Source organism: Rosa chinensis, chromosome 6, assembly GCF_002994745.2.
Source record: "Rosa chinensis cultivar Old Blush chromosome 6, RchiOBHm-V2, whole genome shotgun sequence".
NCBI classification, from domain to species: Eukaryota; Viridiplantae; Streptophyta; class Magnoliopsida; order Rosales; family Rosaceae; genus Rosa; species Rosa chinensis.
The window spans coordinates 37590410-37606842 of record NC_037093.1 but is presented as its reverse complement, the minus strand read 5'-3'; the positions used below and the strand labels follow the sequence as shown (position 1 = coordinate 37606842).

Here is a 16433-nt window from a genome sequence, read left to right as displayed (position 1 = left end):
CAGCATCCTCACCATTTTGGTTTTCAACTAGCAATATAAGACGCAATTGGGTTTGAATTATATATATGATGGTCCAGATGGAAATTTATGCATTCCGTTGAACAATGAATATGGGGAGCTACCATCTGATTGAATTTCCACGCATGTATCTTTGAAATCCAAATTCGTTGACTCCCATGCCAGCTCTGGCTCTGTATATCTTGATCTGCCGGGCTGTCCAGGTCAACTATCCTTGTCCCTCACGTAATTAATTGTAAAGTTATTTTCATCGTTTTTTTTTTCTCCTTACTCACTTCAATTATATACACCAAAAGTCATGCAATATTAGATGTGAAGTCAATGAATGGATCCAAGTTATGCCAAATGCTCATGATGGCAAAACCAAGAAAACTTTGGTGGGTCATATATGTAGCGTAGCTACTTAGGACATCCAACTTGGTCTTATCATTAATTACTTGGTATCTGTAAACGTAAAAGTATTCTTGTATTTTGCTACTTGCATTCATGCACATAGATCTCTAAATAAGATCCTTTTTTTTTTTTTAATGTAAACATATGAAAACTGTTTATTCTCTAGTTTATTACGTATTGATGAATATTGCAAAAAAGAAATCACCAAAGTTAAAGATGTATATGATGACATTTCAGTCTATTCTCATATTTCTATATATGAAAAGAATAAAGTAGCAGATGCTTTAGCAAATTATGATTCATCTTTTTCAGAAATGGTGCGCTAGGATTCGATCACCTCCTTCATTTATGTTTTCACACTATAAGAATGATCGGTTGGGTTTTCTTCAATTTTGTTTTCGTTAACGAGCTAGAATATCATTATGCTTATTTTTTGCATTGAGATGTTTTGATTTTTGATCCCCTCTTTTGTATTTTTTTTTTTTCTTTAATCTCATGGAGTGCTAGAGATGACCCTCCTCTTCTATCTTTCTCAATAAGTATGCATGCCTCTGGCTTTTTTTTTATTTTTAGATGAGGATAATAAAGAGGCGTGGAATGGTGCAGTACTATATCTATATACATGCCTTGATCAACAATTAAGTAGTTGTTTAGCTGGCAGCAGCTTGATAGAGTAATTTTCTCACTTTATCTGGCCCATGTGAGATTGGGACTGGCCGGTTGATATGAAAACTAATCAATTACACCAACTGCCCAACTTGTGTAAGTGTTCTAACTTGACCGACGTGTAGCTAAACTATAGCTGACTGTATCCGCTATGGCGCTATCCTTCTATAAATAGCATGCACGACTCAGACTACCACCATCCCAAACTCACAGATCATAATGAAAATGGAAACAAGCAGCAGCAGCAGCTCATTTCCCATTACTAGCAAAGATCTTCCTTGCGATATCATAGAGGAAATTCTGCTGCAGCTGCCGGTCAAGTCGCTGCTCCGTTTCAAATGCGTGAGCAAATCATGGCTTAATCTCATCTCCGACCACAAATTCATCAAGTCACACCTTCACCACTCCACCAAACAACACCCTCACCACGATGATGATGACGGTGATCGAATATCAAACGCACATCTCATGCTCTCCTCAACAACCCTCATTCACTCCCTCCATCTACAGCTACCCAATACTCGTACCAAACAAGAAGAAGAAGCGCCAGCTGCTGCTGCTGCAACTGATGCAGTAGTACTCGAGTCCATGGTGGAGTACCCGGTGGCGTCGACGGTGAGGCGGCCAGCTGTCAAAGACATCAAGATCGTCGGTTCCTGCAACGGCTTGCTATGCTTGGTGCTCGACTCCCAACACATGATCATATACAACCCCTCCACCAGGCACGTTCAAGAAGTCCCCAGCCCGGAGGAAACTGTAGTTGGTAGAGACTACTTTTACGGTTTCGGTTATGATTGTCACAACGACGACTGTAAAATAGTGAGGGCCACTTCTTCAAGTAGGGATGGAAATTTCGTCACCCAACTTGACATCTTTACTTTGAAGACCAACTCTTGGCGAACAAAAACCAAAACCCTACCCTTTTATTTCATGTCCAGCGTGGTGGGTACCCTTCTTAATGGGGCTCTCCACTGGGCAGTCCGTCGAGGAATCAACATCAGTCCTTCTGACGGCGATGACCATGACCCGAGGCCTTTCGGGATAGTCTCCTTTGATCTGACGGAGGAGACTTACAAAGAAGTACCCCTGCCGTGTGACGGTGACAAGCATTTCTCTTTCTATGGATTGGGGGTTTTAGGAGGGTGTCTGAGTATGCTCCACAGCCCCCACGGTTCTGATTATCAAGTGTGGGTTATGAAGGAATATGGAGTCAAGGCGTCTTGGAGCGTATTCACAACCATCCCACAGAAGATGGAGGATTCTAAGGAGTACATGGGACTGATGTCGCTTTTGTGCGTTTTGAAGAACGGCGAAATTCTAATGATGTTGCACAACCACAAAAAGGTTGTGATATACAATCCCGGACAAAGGAAATTTCGAACCATATTCAATGGGGAAATACGCTCTTCCCAAGTGGCCTTATACCTCGAGACTCTAGTTTCAACAAAAATATATGCACCATCCTCATCACCATGCATCCTAGCTACCTAGAGGTGAAGCCCCAGAATTAGTATGATCCAGGAAGAAGCTATCCTTTTGTTTGGTCATGTAAACTTATTAGTAATCTTTTATATATATCATATGCGAGCTGTGTGATATATATCTACTTCTGAAGTTCATAAATTTCATTCTGAAGGGCTTTTCCAGTTTGCACTTGGATAGTACTGTACATTTTGAATAATATATAATCGGTACCAGAAACTAATTATCCAAATATAGGAGTAGTAGTTACTAATGATTACGCCATGCATTGGCCTTGGCCAATCAAACATGCATGTGACAGATCAAGTAAGATGACACTGTAATTAGCTTGCTAGGGGCCAAATAGTTAAGGCTTAATCAATCGATTAATTAAGAAAGAGATGGTAGTCCATAAATTTGGACTTCGACTTTGGGGGGATATTATTGTCTCCTAGCTCCTCTCAACTTCGATCACTCAGTCATGATCGATCGAGTCAACGTCGCTTGTAATTTTATTCATCTAATTTTGTCGGTGCTTCCTTGTAATTTTATCCTAGCTAGCTAGTCCGATGGCTTAAATATTTGTAATCTATTTGAAGATTATCTGTTTGGGGTCAAGCAATATACATGTGAACATCGAGATATTTAATGTGGAATTAGTAGTTTATGCAAACATATGTATAGACTATAGACAGACCGATAGCATCTTAAGGTACCCATCTTGCCAATAGCATCTTTTATTATTGTTTTAGATGGTAATGTAGATTAGTTCTTTAGAAGGTCCAAAACTATAAGACGAATTTGTAGTCTTTTTCAAGTATTATTTTGAGTTATCACCAAGCGAAGATCGACATTAAACTATGGCTTTTATTTGTAAATTACCATAAAATGATATTTAATTTCTGCATAAAAATTCATCACCGTTATTAAAGATAACTACAACTAGAACCACTAAGTTTGACTAATGAGTTTATACGAATTCTAGCTAACAATGAGACGAAGTGATAAACGTGAGAAGAGAGTAAACACAAAGGTATGAAATGCAATTAGAATAGCTACGAAACATTATGAACTGTAACAAATTGCAATCAAACGATACAAAATATCAGCTCAGAGGCAACTCACAGGGTAAGGTGGGGCTTACCGAAGTCCCTATTCACTTTTATGGCGCATCTAGACCGCCATACTGTGGACCGTAAGCGCATGGGCTAGCAAATATTAGAGAAATGATTGACAGATCCACGTGTGAGAATTATGGGCTGCCTCATATACATATATGAGTTGCAAAATTTCGGATGGGCTTAAAAGATAAGTGGGCCAACACCCAGTAAAAATGTGAAAGAAAAGAGTTGGATCCCGACTTGATTTCTTGCTTGGTGTTTCCTTGTAGGTTCATCTTCTGATCTTCATTAAGAATCCAGAAACTTAAATGAATATTGAATAATAGCATTAATCATTGGAGCTGCTAGCTAGGAATAAAGGGCCCTCTCATCTCTTTGATGCATCTGCTCAAAATGCCTTATTAATATTAATTTGTTGTCCTGGTGCTGATTAATTGCTGACAGCATCGCTTATCTCGCTTCGCATTTGATCGAGTCCCGCCCCTTACTACTTTTGTACCTGTGAATAATCTTATCTGCTCACTCATTCTTCTCAGCCGAGATCAAAATATATACCTGATCGAGCAGAGAGATCGAGCTAGCTAGATCATCAACTACATAAGCATATCAAGGTTAAGAAAGCCTAGACTCGATTATGGCAGCTGCTGCTAATAGGAGTACTAATTACAAGGCAGGCGGTAATGATCGATGATGATCATGTTCAGCAAGTGAGGAACCAGCAAGTGCTAGCTAGAGACTACACAAGCGCCATTCTGGAGGAGACGGACATGTTGTAGGGACAAGAACTATTTATGGTGTGTTGGCATTCCCATACAAGACCTTGAAGTATCCTACACGCTCATCTCAGAGAATCTCAGGTAAATGCATTCATGCATACATAGTCAGTCCCGTGTGTTAATTAGTGGTTGGTCTGGGAAAGTATCTTTGGGAGCCGACAAGCCAAGCCAAAACCGAGCCGTAGCCATACTAGCCGCATCCTTTTTTGACTTTGATTAATTGCGGCATTCTTTTTGCTGCACATGTCCTTCTGGTCCCGTACACGTCTTCTACTTTTGCTTAATGGAATACGACCCCACCACAACTGCACTCCACAACATGGCTCCAATCATCAACCGTTATCATACCTCAACTCCTCCACCACGCCGTCATCCGGGTAAAACAAATCCATATGCAAATACAAAGTGTCCTCTTTGTGGAAATTTGGGTCATAGCAAGCAATATTTTTTATTTAAAGATATTTTTTTGTTTGCCAAATTGTGTTATTGATTTCCTAAATATTTTAGGATTTGGCGTCTTTATTTGATTATCTTTATCACAAAAGATTATTTCCTTATAATTTTTTTAATTACTTCATCTGTCAAAGCTTGATAACAAGGAAGCAATTGTTCTCGTCCGGCGACGCCCGGACATCGGGGCAGGCTTTTGCCGCACTGCCGTCATGAGTTTGTTGCGGGACGAGAGATCTACTGCCTTTGGGATTATCGGCGGGATTGTGCTCGGGTTTCGTCAGAAAGTTCGGCTGGGATGGTGTGAAGGGCAATCGTGCTTCACCGGTCCGGTCGTCAACTCATGCTGCTGGGTTCTTAGATCGTTGGTGGCCATGGATCTCGATCGATGGCGTGGGCTCTGATCATTGACTCCTGCTGCTGGGTTCTTGGATCGTTGGCATCCATGGATCTTGTTCAATGGCGTGGGTGGTTGCAGGGCCTGGACAGAGTTGGGTATTCTGTGCTGATGCAAGTTGCGAAGGGGTTGGCAAGCACGTTTGTGGATCGCCTGTGAGAGGGCGTGGCAAGGGGTGCTTGGCGACGCAAGTCATGCGACGTGGATCGGGTGGAACTCGGCTAGACCGGTGTGGTATGACGGCATGGTGGAAGGGACAAGGTGGACTGGCCCGAACCAATGATGGGTCTGGTGCAATCCTTGGTGGACTCCCCTATTGGGCCGACATTGTTTTGGGCTAGGGTTCTGCCCTAGTCCAGTGCTATTTTGGGCTAGGGTTTAGGCTCTTGGCCCAAACCTATGTTTTTAGCTTTTTGTCTAACTACAATAAGTTCCCTTGTTTTAGGAACCAAACAAGTGTTTTGTTTAGGCTTGTCTATTTGCTATGTTTTTTCATAGCTTATAGGCTCGCTGTTATGTGAGCGATAAGTTCAAATATAATTGGTCTATTCTATGTACCATTGTGGCCCCTCCACAAATCCTTCTTCTGACTATTGTTATGTGTCAGCGGGTGGGTATGTAATGGCCTTCTTGGCATGCGACATTATTATCAGTGGAATTCCATTATTTCAAAAAAAGATTATTTCCTTATAGAAGTTGAATTAGGGTTGTATTCTGTTTGATTGAGTATAGCACGACCCCTTCATATACATATGTGTGTGTGTGTGTGTGTGTGTGAAAAAACGGTCTAGTAGAGAAAGAGATAGGCAAGAATAGTTGTGAGTCTTTCTTGGTTAATATTAGTTTTGGTCATAAGAATCAAAAACACTTGGTCCATGTATAAGTGTTTTTCATCATCTTTCATATGCATATATTCTCTTGAGATCAGTAGAGAGGCTGTGAAGAAAGAAGAGGGTTGTTTGGTTATCGTTCAAGTGAAGAAGGAGTTTAAGACAGAAGACAAACTTCGTATTAGTTTTTGTCTAATCATTGTAGCCGAGCTAGTGCTATTTGAGTTTGTAAAGAATATATCCTTCATCACAAGTTAATTCTTATTTTGGGTTCTCAAGAGTAAGAGCCGCAATATTTTTAATCTCATATTTGAGGTTTTCACTGCGTAAACAAAAATCTGGAGTTCTGTTTGTTATTTTTGGTTTCTGTCCAGTAAGGATTGATACGTGCATTGCAATCCCCATTTTCTAGAAAACACATTATGTCCTTGTATTTTCACATGTACTTGAACACGTCTATCATTAAGCTCAAAGTGCCTGCAGGAGAAGACTTCAAAGGATCGGTGCTGTTGAAGAACCTCTACCTCTCCTGCGATCTCTACATGCAAGACGTTAAGCATAGTGATTCCTCCACTACCAAACAAGACCGCATTGTCTTCTTCTCCCCTGACTCTGTAAGCTAGCTACCTCATCCATCATTTCACTACTCAATTTATCTTTTTTCTTGGTTCAGAACTAGTACTAGTTAATTAATTTGGATACTAGTTAAAGTACTATGAATGAAATTGTGAGCAGCCAATAGTGGGCTATGGAGTATCAAAAGCTGTGGATTCTCATCAACCAGAGTTCAAGGCAGGGGACTTGGTTTGTGATGAGAATATATACATCCCACATGGGAAAAATGAGACCTTGCCTATGAGTTTATAAGGGTTTGGGCCACTCCATCCATTGCCAATTGGTTTTGGATGTAAACCTCAGATTACTTTATCATGATCAGAGTAGGTTTCCCACGTGTACATGCTTCACGATCACACAGGCTCCACGTCACCTAAAGTTGTTCACGTATATGGCTTGAAAATTCGTCATACGTATGGAGGCGTGTTGAGAATATATACATCCCACATGGGAAAAATGGGACCTTGCCTATGGGTCTCATCCCACATGAGAAAAATGGGACTTTGCCTATGGGTTTATAAGGGTCTGGACCACTCCATCCATTGCCAATTTGTTTTAGATGTAAACCCCAGATTACTTTATCAGTTTAGGGTATAAATGGGACATTGCCTATGAATTTATAAGGGTTTGGGCCACTTCATCCATTGCCAATTGGTTTTAGATGTAAACCTCAGATTACTTTATCAGTTTGGGGTATAACAAAGTGGGAGGAGTATACTCTCATCACTAAGACGAAAAGGTTGTTCAAAATCAACCACACTGATGTACCCCTTTCCTACTACACTGGACTTCTCATTAAGTAATTAATCAATTAGTTTTATGAAAATACTTGGTAGTTGATATTATGTATGCATTTAACTAAATAATTATGTAAATTATATAGGACTGCCTAGTATGACTGCTTATGCTAATTTCTATGAAGTCTGCAATCCAAAGAAAGGAGAGTATGTGTACATTTCCTCAGCATTCGGGGGTGTTGGTCAGATTGTTGGCCAATTTGCCAAACTTATGGGTTGTTATGTTGTTGGAAGTGCTGGCAGTCAGGAAAAGGTGACTACCATTACCTAGCGAGTTCGATCTTGATTATTAATAGTTATGAAATGTCCTAATTAATTGCATTCCATCTGTTCCCTACTTACAATTAACTAGGTTGACATACTGAAGAACAAGTTTGGATTTGATGAGGCATTCAATTACAAGGAAGAGCCCGACTTGGATGCTGCTTTGAAGAGGTACTTCCCAAAGGGCATAGATATTTACTTCGAGAATGCTGGAGGCAAAATGCTGGATGCAGTGCTGCTCAACATGAGACTTCACAGCCGATTGCCGTGTGTGGCATGATTCCGCAATACAATTACGAGCAACACGAAGGGGTCACCAACGTGATGCATCTGATTTAAAAGCTCATTCACATGGAAGGCTTCTTCATGTTTGATTTCTACCACCTCTATCCTAAGATCCTGGACCTGGTGGTGCCTTACATCAAGGAAGGGAAGATCGCCTATGTGGAGGACATATAAATACACCAGCAGGAGAGGTAACTTCAGCATAAGTTTTGCAAGATTTGCTAAAAGTTTTACAGTGTCTATGAAATTATCATCACTTGATAAATTAATAACCTCCAGAGACATTTCTCTAACAACCTAAACACAGTTAGCACACATTGAGTTAGATCTAAAACCTCTCCTTCAAATTCTACACCAAGAACATGAACATAAAGCCAAAAATTAAAAGGCAACTCAGATTGTATTCTCATACGCATCTCAGAATCGAAGCAAGGCATAGCCCTAAACTCAGCTAACACAAACCACAAAATTCAACAAACAACAACAGATCACCACAAAGCCAGTGTATTCAAAATTAAACCTCGCATGCTTACATTCGACAAACCTAGTAGCCATGAAAACTCAAAATATCCAAAGCAGACAAACCATGGGAAAATTAAAGATTGAAGCAAAGGAAGAGAAAATTTACAAAATGATTGATTACTTGTTTTAATTATGTGATATGAAGCTTTTGTAAGGTTGGCGAAATCTATAATTACATTGAGACAAGCTTAAGATTTGAAGATGGAGTTTTCTGGTTTGAGAAGTCAAAAAATGAGACTTGATGACCCAAAACCCTTTTATATATGCACTTTGCAGGTATATCTAAACCGTTCAAAATAGGAAGTGTCTAAGATCAAGCCATGTGTCCCACTATTGCAGTTATTGCTGCAGTTTTCAAGATAAAGTTTTTTCACTTCAGCTCCACTCTCTGAGCATTAGACATATTTTCAATTTCTGGAACTGTATAGCCTTCATCCACATAACTCCATAGTTCATGTAAGATGAACATGGTTCTCATCTTGATCATCCAGATGTCGAAGTTCTCTCCACTGAAGATTGGAACTCTGATTTCTGATAAGTTGCTTGAACTAGCCATATTAGATCAGTACCTTGTGTTTGATTTTTTTCCTCTTTTTTTTTATCCAACAGTTGATACGACCCAGTTGGTATTGATCAACAGAGCTCTGATACCATGTTGCATATATTTGTAAAATTTTGATTTGCTTCTACTTTGTATTTGAACAAAATATAATCGAAACCACAACTTGTTGATTTGATTAATTTGCAGTAGTAAATGAAGCATGAACAGATCAACTTAACCCAACAAACTTGTGTACTTGAGTTTCTGAACTTGTTCACACTTTTAGATCAACCAACACTCCTCTTATATAGGATACAAGATTAACCTACAAAATATCTAAGATGAAAGCATATTAAACTAGATTAAAAGTACTTTAGATACAAAATATCTAACTTAATTTGAGTGGAGGAAACAGTAATACAAGTTGCTGTAAAATATCTTCCAATGCAGCTAAGACTTTCACCACAACATATTTCGAGACAATGAACAGACTCATCCTTCGCGAACGACATACTTAGTTATTCCGTGAACTGTTATTCGCGAACACTACTTCTCAACGAACTCGCAACTTACTTTTCCCCATAGTAATGTCATCCTCACGAACGCACTTTTAGCGAACATTTGCGACGAACTTACTTCGCAAACTTTTTTCCGCAGTGACCTCATCTCGCGAACACACTTTAGCGAACATTTGCGGATGGAGCAGGAAAGCATCAATTCTATCAAGTTGCAACGATCAGATGGTGGCTATTGCCATTTGTAATGAATTCATTTTGTTTAACATAGATGCTCGTATCATAGATCGTCAAATGTGGGCGTATGATGTAAGTAGAAACAAATGGTATTTAGTCATAGTTGAGAACTATGACTGCTATGGTATACGAGGAGTGGCTGTGGTTCTTGAAAAGACTATCTATGCCTTAACACACGTGTTGTTTGACACAGTTTTGGCATTATCTATTACAAGGGAACAAGTTGATGGAGATCTTGTATTTACATGTTCTCTATACTCGGTGATTGAGTTGCCGTACATGGAACTATTTCCATTGGGTGATGCAGGCCCGAGAAGCAGGCATTTGGGTCATTTGGGTAACCAGGAGTTTTGTCTTATCCAGAGTGGTCTCCTCTTTGATTATAATGATCGTCAACCTATAAAACTCAGCATTATAAAGCTTGTGGGAAAAAATTCAATGAATATAACAGATGAAATAGTCTATGAGGTGCATCTTCTGGATTTTCAGCAATTTAGAGTTAGACTCTACTTCTCCCCACCGTAAACTCCTTCACTTTTTATTTGAACTAATTTGGGATTTCTGTTTATTTTGAATGTCATCTTTATGCGTTTCTGATTGTTCTATGACTCAGTGAGTACGAGGATATTGTGTTAAAAGAAGACAAAAGTGATATTTTCTGATAGAATTAATGTTTTCCTACTCCATCCGTGAATATTCACTAAAGTGCGTTCACGAGATGAGGTTACCGCGGAGAAAAAAGTTCGCGAAGTAAGTTCATCGCTAATGTTCGCTAAAAGTGCGTTCGTGAGGATGACGTCACTGCAGGGAAAAGTAAGTTGCGAGTTGGCTGAGAAGTAGCGTTCGCGAATAACAGTTCATGGAATAACTAAGTCTGTAGTTCGCAAAGGTTGAGTCTGTTTGTTGTCGCGAAACATGCTGCGGTGAAAGATATTTAACAGCAACTTGTATTAATATTTGCTCCACTCAAATTAAGCTAGATATTTTGTATCTAAAGTACTTTTAATCTAGTTTAATATGTTTTCATCTTGGATATTTTGTAGGTTAATATTGTACCCTATATATGGGAAGTGTTGGTTGATGTAAAAGTGTGAACAAGTTCAGAAACTCAAGTACACAAGTTTGCTGGGTTAAGTTGATCTGTTCATGCTTCATTTGCTACTGCAAATTAATCAAATCAACAAGTTGTGGTTTCGATTATATTTTGTTCAAATACAAAGTAGAAGCAAATCAAAATTTTACAAATATATTCAACATTTTCTTCACAGTCGACCCGTAAGTTCCTTCATGGCCGTTTCTGATGTTTTCTCTTTAATTAATTCTCATAAATTTCGAAAGTCTATTTCATCAATCACATTTTTCTGTTGGTTTCGCTTTCAATTCTTAAGCCCCTTCTCTCTTGTGATCTCACTAGTTATATAGAAAACTCCACTGTTTTTACTTTTTCCTTCCTACATGTCTTCTTTATATATACTGAAGTAGTACTGCTCTTTTCCTTTGATCACATTTGGTTTTTTCCTCTTCAATTTGAATGTCATATATATATGTTTCTGATTGTTCTATGACACAGTGTTTATGAGGATATAGTGTCAAAACAAAAAGACAAAAGTGATACTGACTTCACCTTCAACCCGTAAGTTCCATCATTACCTTTTGCTTTCTCTCTACTTCCCATAAATTCCATGTCTATTTCATTGTGCATGTCATCTTCGTATGATTGTGATTATACTTCATGACTCAGAGAATCTGAAGTTGTCAAACCAGTCCAAGAAGAAAAGATTGCAACCCTGCCAAAACGAGAAGAAACAATAGTCGATACCAGCTCCCTCGAGTGGTAAGTTTCATCAATTACATTTTCCTGTTTGTTGTGTTTTAAATGATTACTCGCAAGCGCACGAATCAATTGTAGAATAGTTAGTGCAAGCACGAGGTCGTTCCAACAAGGATTGAAACTTGAATTGATTCTAACTCAAATAACCAATTGAACACAAAAATAAACAAACATTTGGGAAGATTGTGATGATTGAAATTATATCTAAACAACTAAGAATAGAAACAAAAGAATTGAGAAAGGGTTTTTTAGAAGGTTGAAAAATATGAGAGCTGAACGCTAAGACTTTGAATCCACCACCTAGTACTTCTACTCTATTGCTAGCTGACAACCATTGAATTCCCTAGATTTCATACTAATGATTCCCGTACATAAGCCTTATTAATCCCGGACATATGCCAAAGTTCTTCTAACTTATGAATTCTAACTTATTGATCCCATATAGAACTCAAGTAGCCAAACTATAATTTACTTCACTTAATGATCAGGTTCAAGCAAACATGTTCAACTCCATTAAGCACAAAAGAACTAAGAAATCATGCAAACAAGAATATCGACTATGATCAAGCACTTGTATTCTCAATTCACAACTCTTTGATCACAAGACAAGATTGAATTATCTTTTGGCACCCTAGAAAACATTTTCTCATTGATCAAGCATCATGTTCTCCAACCAAATAACTCATAAACAAAACCTAGGTCTTATTGATCCAGAGAAAAGATTTTGAATAAAAGTTCTATTGAAAAGGTGATTAAGAGTTTAACATAGAAATCCAGAAATTCAATAGCAACCAACTAAACAAGTAGAATAGTCATACTAGGGGTTTCATCTCAGCCCTAGCCTAGGAATTTAGCAAAAAGAAACGATAAAAATAACTAAGAAAAACATAGTGAAGGAGGAATAAAGATGGAGGTGACTCCTCTTGCTCTTGTTGCATCCCAATCTGCTCTCCAGGCCGCCTCTTGTCTCTAGACGTCCTCTCTTTCTGCCTTGTATGTCTCTTTTTAATTCCTACTTGACTTGGCGGGCTTCCCAACTTGGAATAGATTTCTTCTCTCCAAAGAAACACAAGGTTATTATAGTCAACGCAAGAAATTACTCCAAATATGTCAGATACATTCAGTCTTGTTCCATTTGAGTGCTAAGAACAAAGGACTTGGTCCTCACAAGTCTGATTCCAAAAAGATATGCAAGATCTGTCAGAATTTGCTTTCCTGAACTAGGTTCACTTAAATCATCATAACTTCCTCTAGAAGAATGCGAATCTACTTCCGTAAAATTCCTCAGAAAGCTGACATCCGTATCTTTTCAATGGTATATGGCTTGCCTGCTAATTCCTTGTGAGAAGGTACAGTTTAATCTTCAAAGTTGACTCACAGCAGAGACAATTTTGGACGCTCAGGATAGCAAGCACCCTTTCAATCCTGCGTTTGACTTTAAGCTCCAAATCATTCTTTTCTCCAATTTAACCTACAAAACACAAAGACAAAGTAAATGACTCAAAGATGACAAGTTCTAAGTCTAGAATCCTACATTTAAGGGTATGAAAATGTATGAAATTATGAAGTTGGTTCCGCTTTCAATTCTTGAGCCCCTTTTCTCTTGTGATATCATCAATTATAAAAAAAAGCTCCAGCATCTTTGATCTTACCTTCCCATCTTCTTTATATCTACTCAAGTACTACTGTTTTCTCTCTTCAGCTCGGCTTTGCTTAATATCAAGCCCAAAGATCCCCCTCCCTTCAACACTGAGGTCACTTCCAAGCGGGTAATGCAGATTCTTGTCTTGAATCCTCTCTTTACTGGTTAACTAATCATTAATTTTACTTGTCAACATTGTATTTAAATGATCTGGAAATATCACTAGTCAATTCCTTTACTTTTATTGGATTCTAGTGTTGATATGTTCCAGCCCTTTTGGGTTTTTTGTGGAGTAGAGTCTTAATCCATTCACAATCTGCAATCAGATACTAATTTCCTTACCATTATCATGGTAACTCAGCTGCAGTTCCAACTAATTCTTCTTGTCTTTAGTTTGTATATATTGTGTCTGCTCAATTAGAATTCTTAGGTTTGGGTATGCTAAATGCTTGTAATTGTTTGCATAATAGCGTGATTTGACATCAAATTGTTTTCAGTAATGTGTTCCTCTGCTAATGCATACAGTTTGAACGTTCTGTAGATGGTCTTGCAAGAGTTAGATAGTTCTAGCCGTGCCCAACTTGTTGGCACCGCCTTTGTGGAGTCTTATTACCATTTTCTTCGCCATGCCCCAGAAGATATGTACAAGTTTTATCAAAGATTCTAGTGCTTCATATAATGGCAATATGATTACACTGGATGTAAGTGTACTTTGACATGTAGTTATGATCCTGACTTAATTTCACTTTAATTATGTGGCCGGCAACCTATTATATTTCTGTGTTTTTCCTTATTCAGTTTCGACTTGAAGGCCTTACTACTTTTGTCATATATTTGAAGTCATTGTTATTTTCTAATGGTTAAAAATGGATTATTACTCTTCATCCTATAATATTGGGCTTAGCCTTTCAAGGAACGAAGCCAATTAATAGACAAAACGTTTATTTGATATTGTGCAGGCTGCAATGTTAGACCTATTATACTCGGTGTAATGGTGCGTGTGTGTGTGTGTATAATCTTGTTGTTAGATTGTATTGTGAAGCCGCCTCTTGGAATCAATTGGAAGAAGGATGATCTACTGTTGTGAGTACCTAGTGTTGATGATAAGTGTTGTACTAAACGTAGAATCTCTTTTGGAACAGGTAATTAAATCCATAAATGATGAATGTCGTACATGTGAAATAGAGAGTGTAGATGCTCAAGAATCTCCTCAGCAAGGGGTGACTGTATTAGTAACCGGATACTTGGTTGGAAAAGACAACGTGGGAAGGAAATTTGCCCAAACATTCATCCTAGCTCCACTGGAAAAGGGGTACTTCATCTTCAAGGATATGTTTAGGTATATTAAGGACAATGAATCATCACAAACAAACATCATTGATGAACAAGGCAGGCATAATTTGTCTTTATTGGTGTATTTTTTTATCTTTAGCATATATTTTACAATTGCTTCAATGTTTGTCTCCTGAACCTACTGATCATCTTTTATGATCCTTCAGATTTTGAACAAGGATCAGTTATTCAATCAAGTCAGAGTAAAGATCTTGCAGATACAACCCCGGAAGTCCAGGAGGATGCTTTAAAGAAATCTTATGCATCAGTGGTGTGTTTAGGCTTCTTGATCTTCTTTTTCTTGGGAGCAAGATTAATTCATTTTTGATGTCAAGTCTAGTTTTGCGTTTATTTGATACATGTTTTATTTTGGTACAGGTTGCAGAAAGTAGTGTCGCGTCTAGTCCTGTTCATGCTACCCAAGTGAGGAGGACAATATCTGCAATCACTGGCCACCCATCCCTTGGTTATGCAGATACTTCTCTTGTACCAGAGGCTTCAGCTCCTGGTGATGATGCCAGCTTGGGAAAGGAGCAATACTCATGGGATGGTATACTGCTATGTCAACTTTTAGGGTTTCAGGGTTTCCTGTTTAGTTCAAAAAGAAAAAATATTAGCCAGCTCCCGGTGATTCAATTGCTATGTCAACTTTGACTCATGTACTCCTTTATCAAAATACGTAATTTCTCCTTTACTGCTGAAGGTCACTCCATATTTGTAAGCAATTTGCCGTATGATGCCACTGTTGGACAACTTGGGAAGGAATTCAAGAAATTTGGGTCTATCACGTGGGACGGGATCCAAGTCAAAAAAAATGGATAAGGTGAGGTTTGTGTAACAGTGCACTTCATACTTCAAATGAGAGTTCTTTGATGTAGCCTTACAATACAGTTTTGGCTTTAAAAGTGTGACTTCCATGCAACAAGCAATTGAGGTATTGTTTTTAGTTGCAAGAAATTTTTTGAGGTCTTCCTTTTGCCCTATGATCCACTCCCCAAGAATAAAGAAAGAGCCAAATGACCATCCCAGCTAAAGGCCATGGTCCTGACCTGACTATTATTTGTTGAAATTCATGTCAGGCTTCAACTATCAGAATCGGGGATTTTCAAGCAGTGATTGAGGAAGAGAGAACCCCCCACCCGAGGTTCTGGTCTATAGAAGTAAAAAGGTTTCCGCAGTCTCTTATCAGTAAAGCTAACAAAGCTGATGGTTGTTTCAGTTGGCAATGGGAGAAGAGGGAGGTACCACCTGCTGTAGCTTTGGTAAGAATCAATTCAGGAAACATGGTGAGCTTTCTCGATCCAAGTCTTCCGGTGGACACAATGGAGAGGGTTATCATCGCCCAAGGGGCAGCAAATAAACCGCACTTTTGTTCCTGCTTAGAATATTTGTCAAGGAAATTGGCGGACACAACGGAGGGGGTTGCATTTTTCTTTCCTTATTAACCTTCACTTGCCTTTTGTTGTTGTATAAAAGCAGACAAGCCGTGGTATATATTGAGCTATTAAGAATTTTAGGTTTTTTGTTATAATAATTGAAGGAGCTTCTAAGATTAATTTGTTTTGTCTTGGTTTATTTTATAGAGCTAGGGGCATGAGATTTTAATAAATTCAAATCAGCCACAGCTTCAGAGCAACAACAGTTTTTTTGTTCAATGCGCACTCAATATACCTTCTACATTACACTGAAGAAATTCCAAGATTTGCGCTTCCGTTGCCAATTTACCAACCCTGCATTTCA

General features: G+C 38.6%; 2 protein-coding genes and 1 pseudogene across 10 annotated transcripts; all 3 read left to right on the top strand.

Annotated features, from left to right (window-relative positions):
- Window positions 1–1258: 1258 nt before the first annotated feature.
- Window positions 1259–2730, top strand: LOC112173251 (F-box/kelch-repeat protein At3g23880). The gene has a single exon (XM_024310843.2). It carries the CDS (start codon window positions 1297–1299, stop codon window positions 2566–2568), a length of 1272 nt encoding a protein of 423 aa, XP_024166611.1. The 5' UTR covers window positions 1259–1296; the 3' UTR covers window positions 2569–2730.
- A 3822-nt stretch (window positions 2731–6552) lies between these two features.
- On the top strand, window positions 6553–8247 carry LOC112173469 (annotated as a pseudogene).
- Window positions 8248–13092: 4845 nt separating this feature from the next.
- On the top strand, window positions 13093–16420 carry LOC112172917 (nuclear transport factor 2). 9 transcript variants are annotated; one of them, XR_002925403.2, is made up of 8 exons: window positions 13096–13488; window positions 13903–14062; window positions 14504–14750; window positions 14861–14964; window positions 15072–15243; window positions 15397–15516; window positions 15773–15837; window positions 15913–16420. XR_002925403.2 is itself a non-coding variant. In XM_040508986.1 (8 exons), the coding sequence occupies exons 3-7, from the start codon at window positions 13988–13990 to the stop codon at window positions 15513–15515; spliced, it is 717 nt and encodes a 238-aa protein (XP_040364920.1). In that variant the 5' UTR covers window positions 13097–13261; window positions 13422–13488; window positions 13903–13987; the 3' UTR covers window position 15516; window positions 15773–16420. The 9 variants fall into 9 exon arrangements, 6 of the variants coding, with proteins under 6 accessions (XP_040364922.1, XP_040364921.1, XP_040364919.1 ...); XM_040508986.1 differs by having other exon boundaries at window positions 13097–13261; window positions 13422–13488; window positions 15773–16420; XM_040508988.1 differs by lacking the exon at window positions 13903–14062 and having other exon boundaries at window positions 13093–13271; window positions 13422–13488; window positions 15773–16420.
- Window positions 16421–16433: the final 13 nt, after the last annotated feature.

Excerpts from the sequence above, each read along its gene's own strand:
- LOC112173251 (XM_024310843.2), top strand. The coding sequence starts at position 1,297 with ATGAAAATGGAAACAAGCAGCAGCAGCAGCTCATTTCCCATTACTAGC.
- LOC112172917 (XM_040508988.1), top strand. Across the intron at positions 14,751-14,860 it reads AAACATCATTGATGAACAAG|ATTTTGAACAAGGATCAGTT; the intron begins GCAGGCATAATT and ends ATGATCCTTCAG. Across the intron at positions 14,965-15,071 it reads AGAAATCTTATGCATCAGTG|GTTGCAGAAAGTAGTGTCGC; the intron begins GTGTGTTTAGGC and ends ATTTTGGTACAG.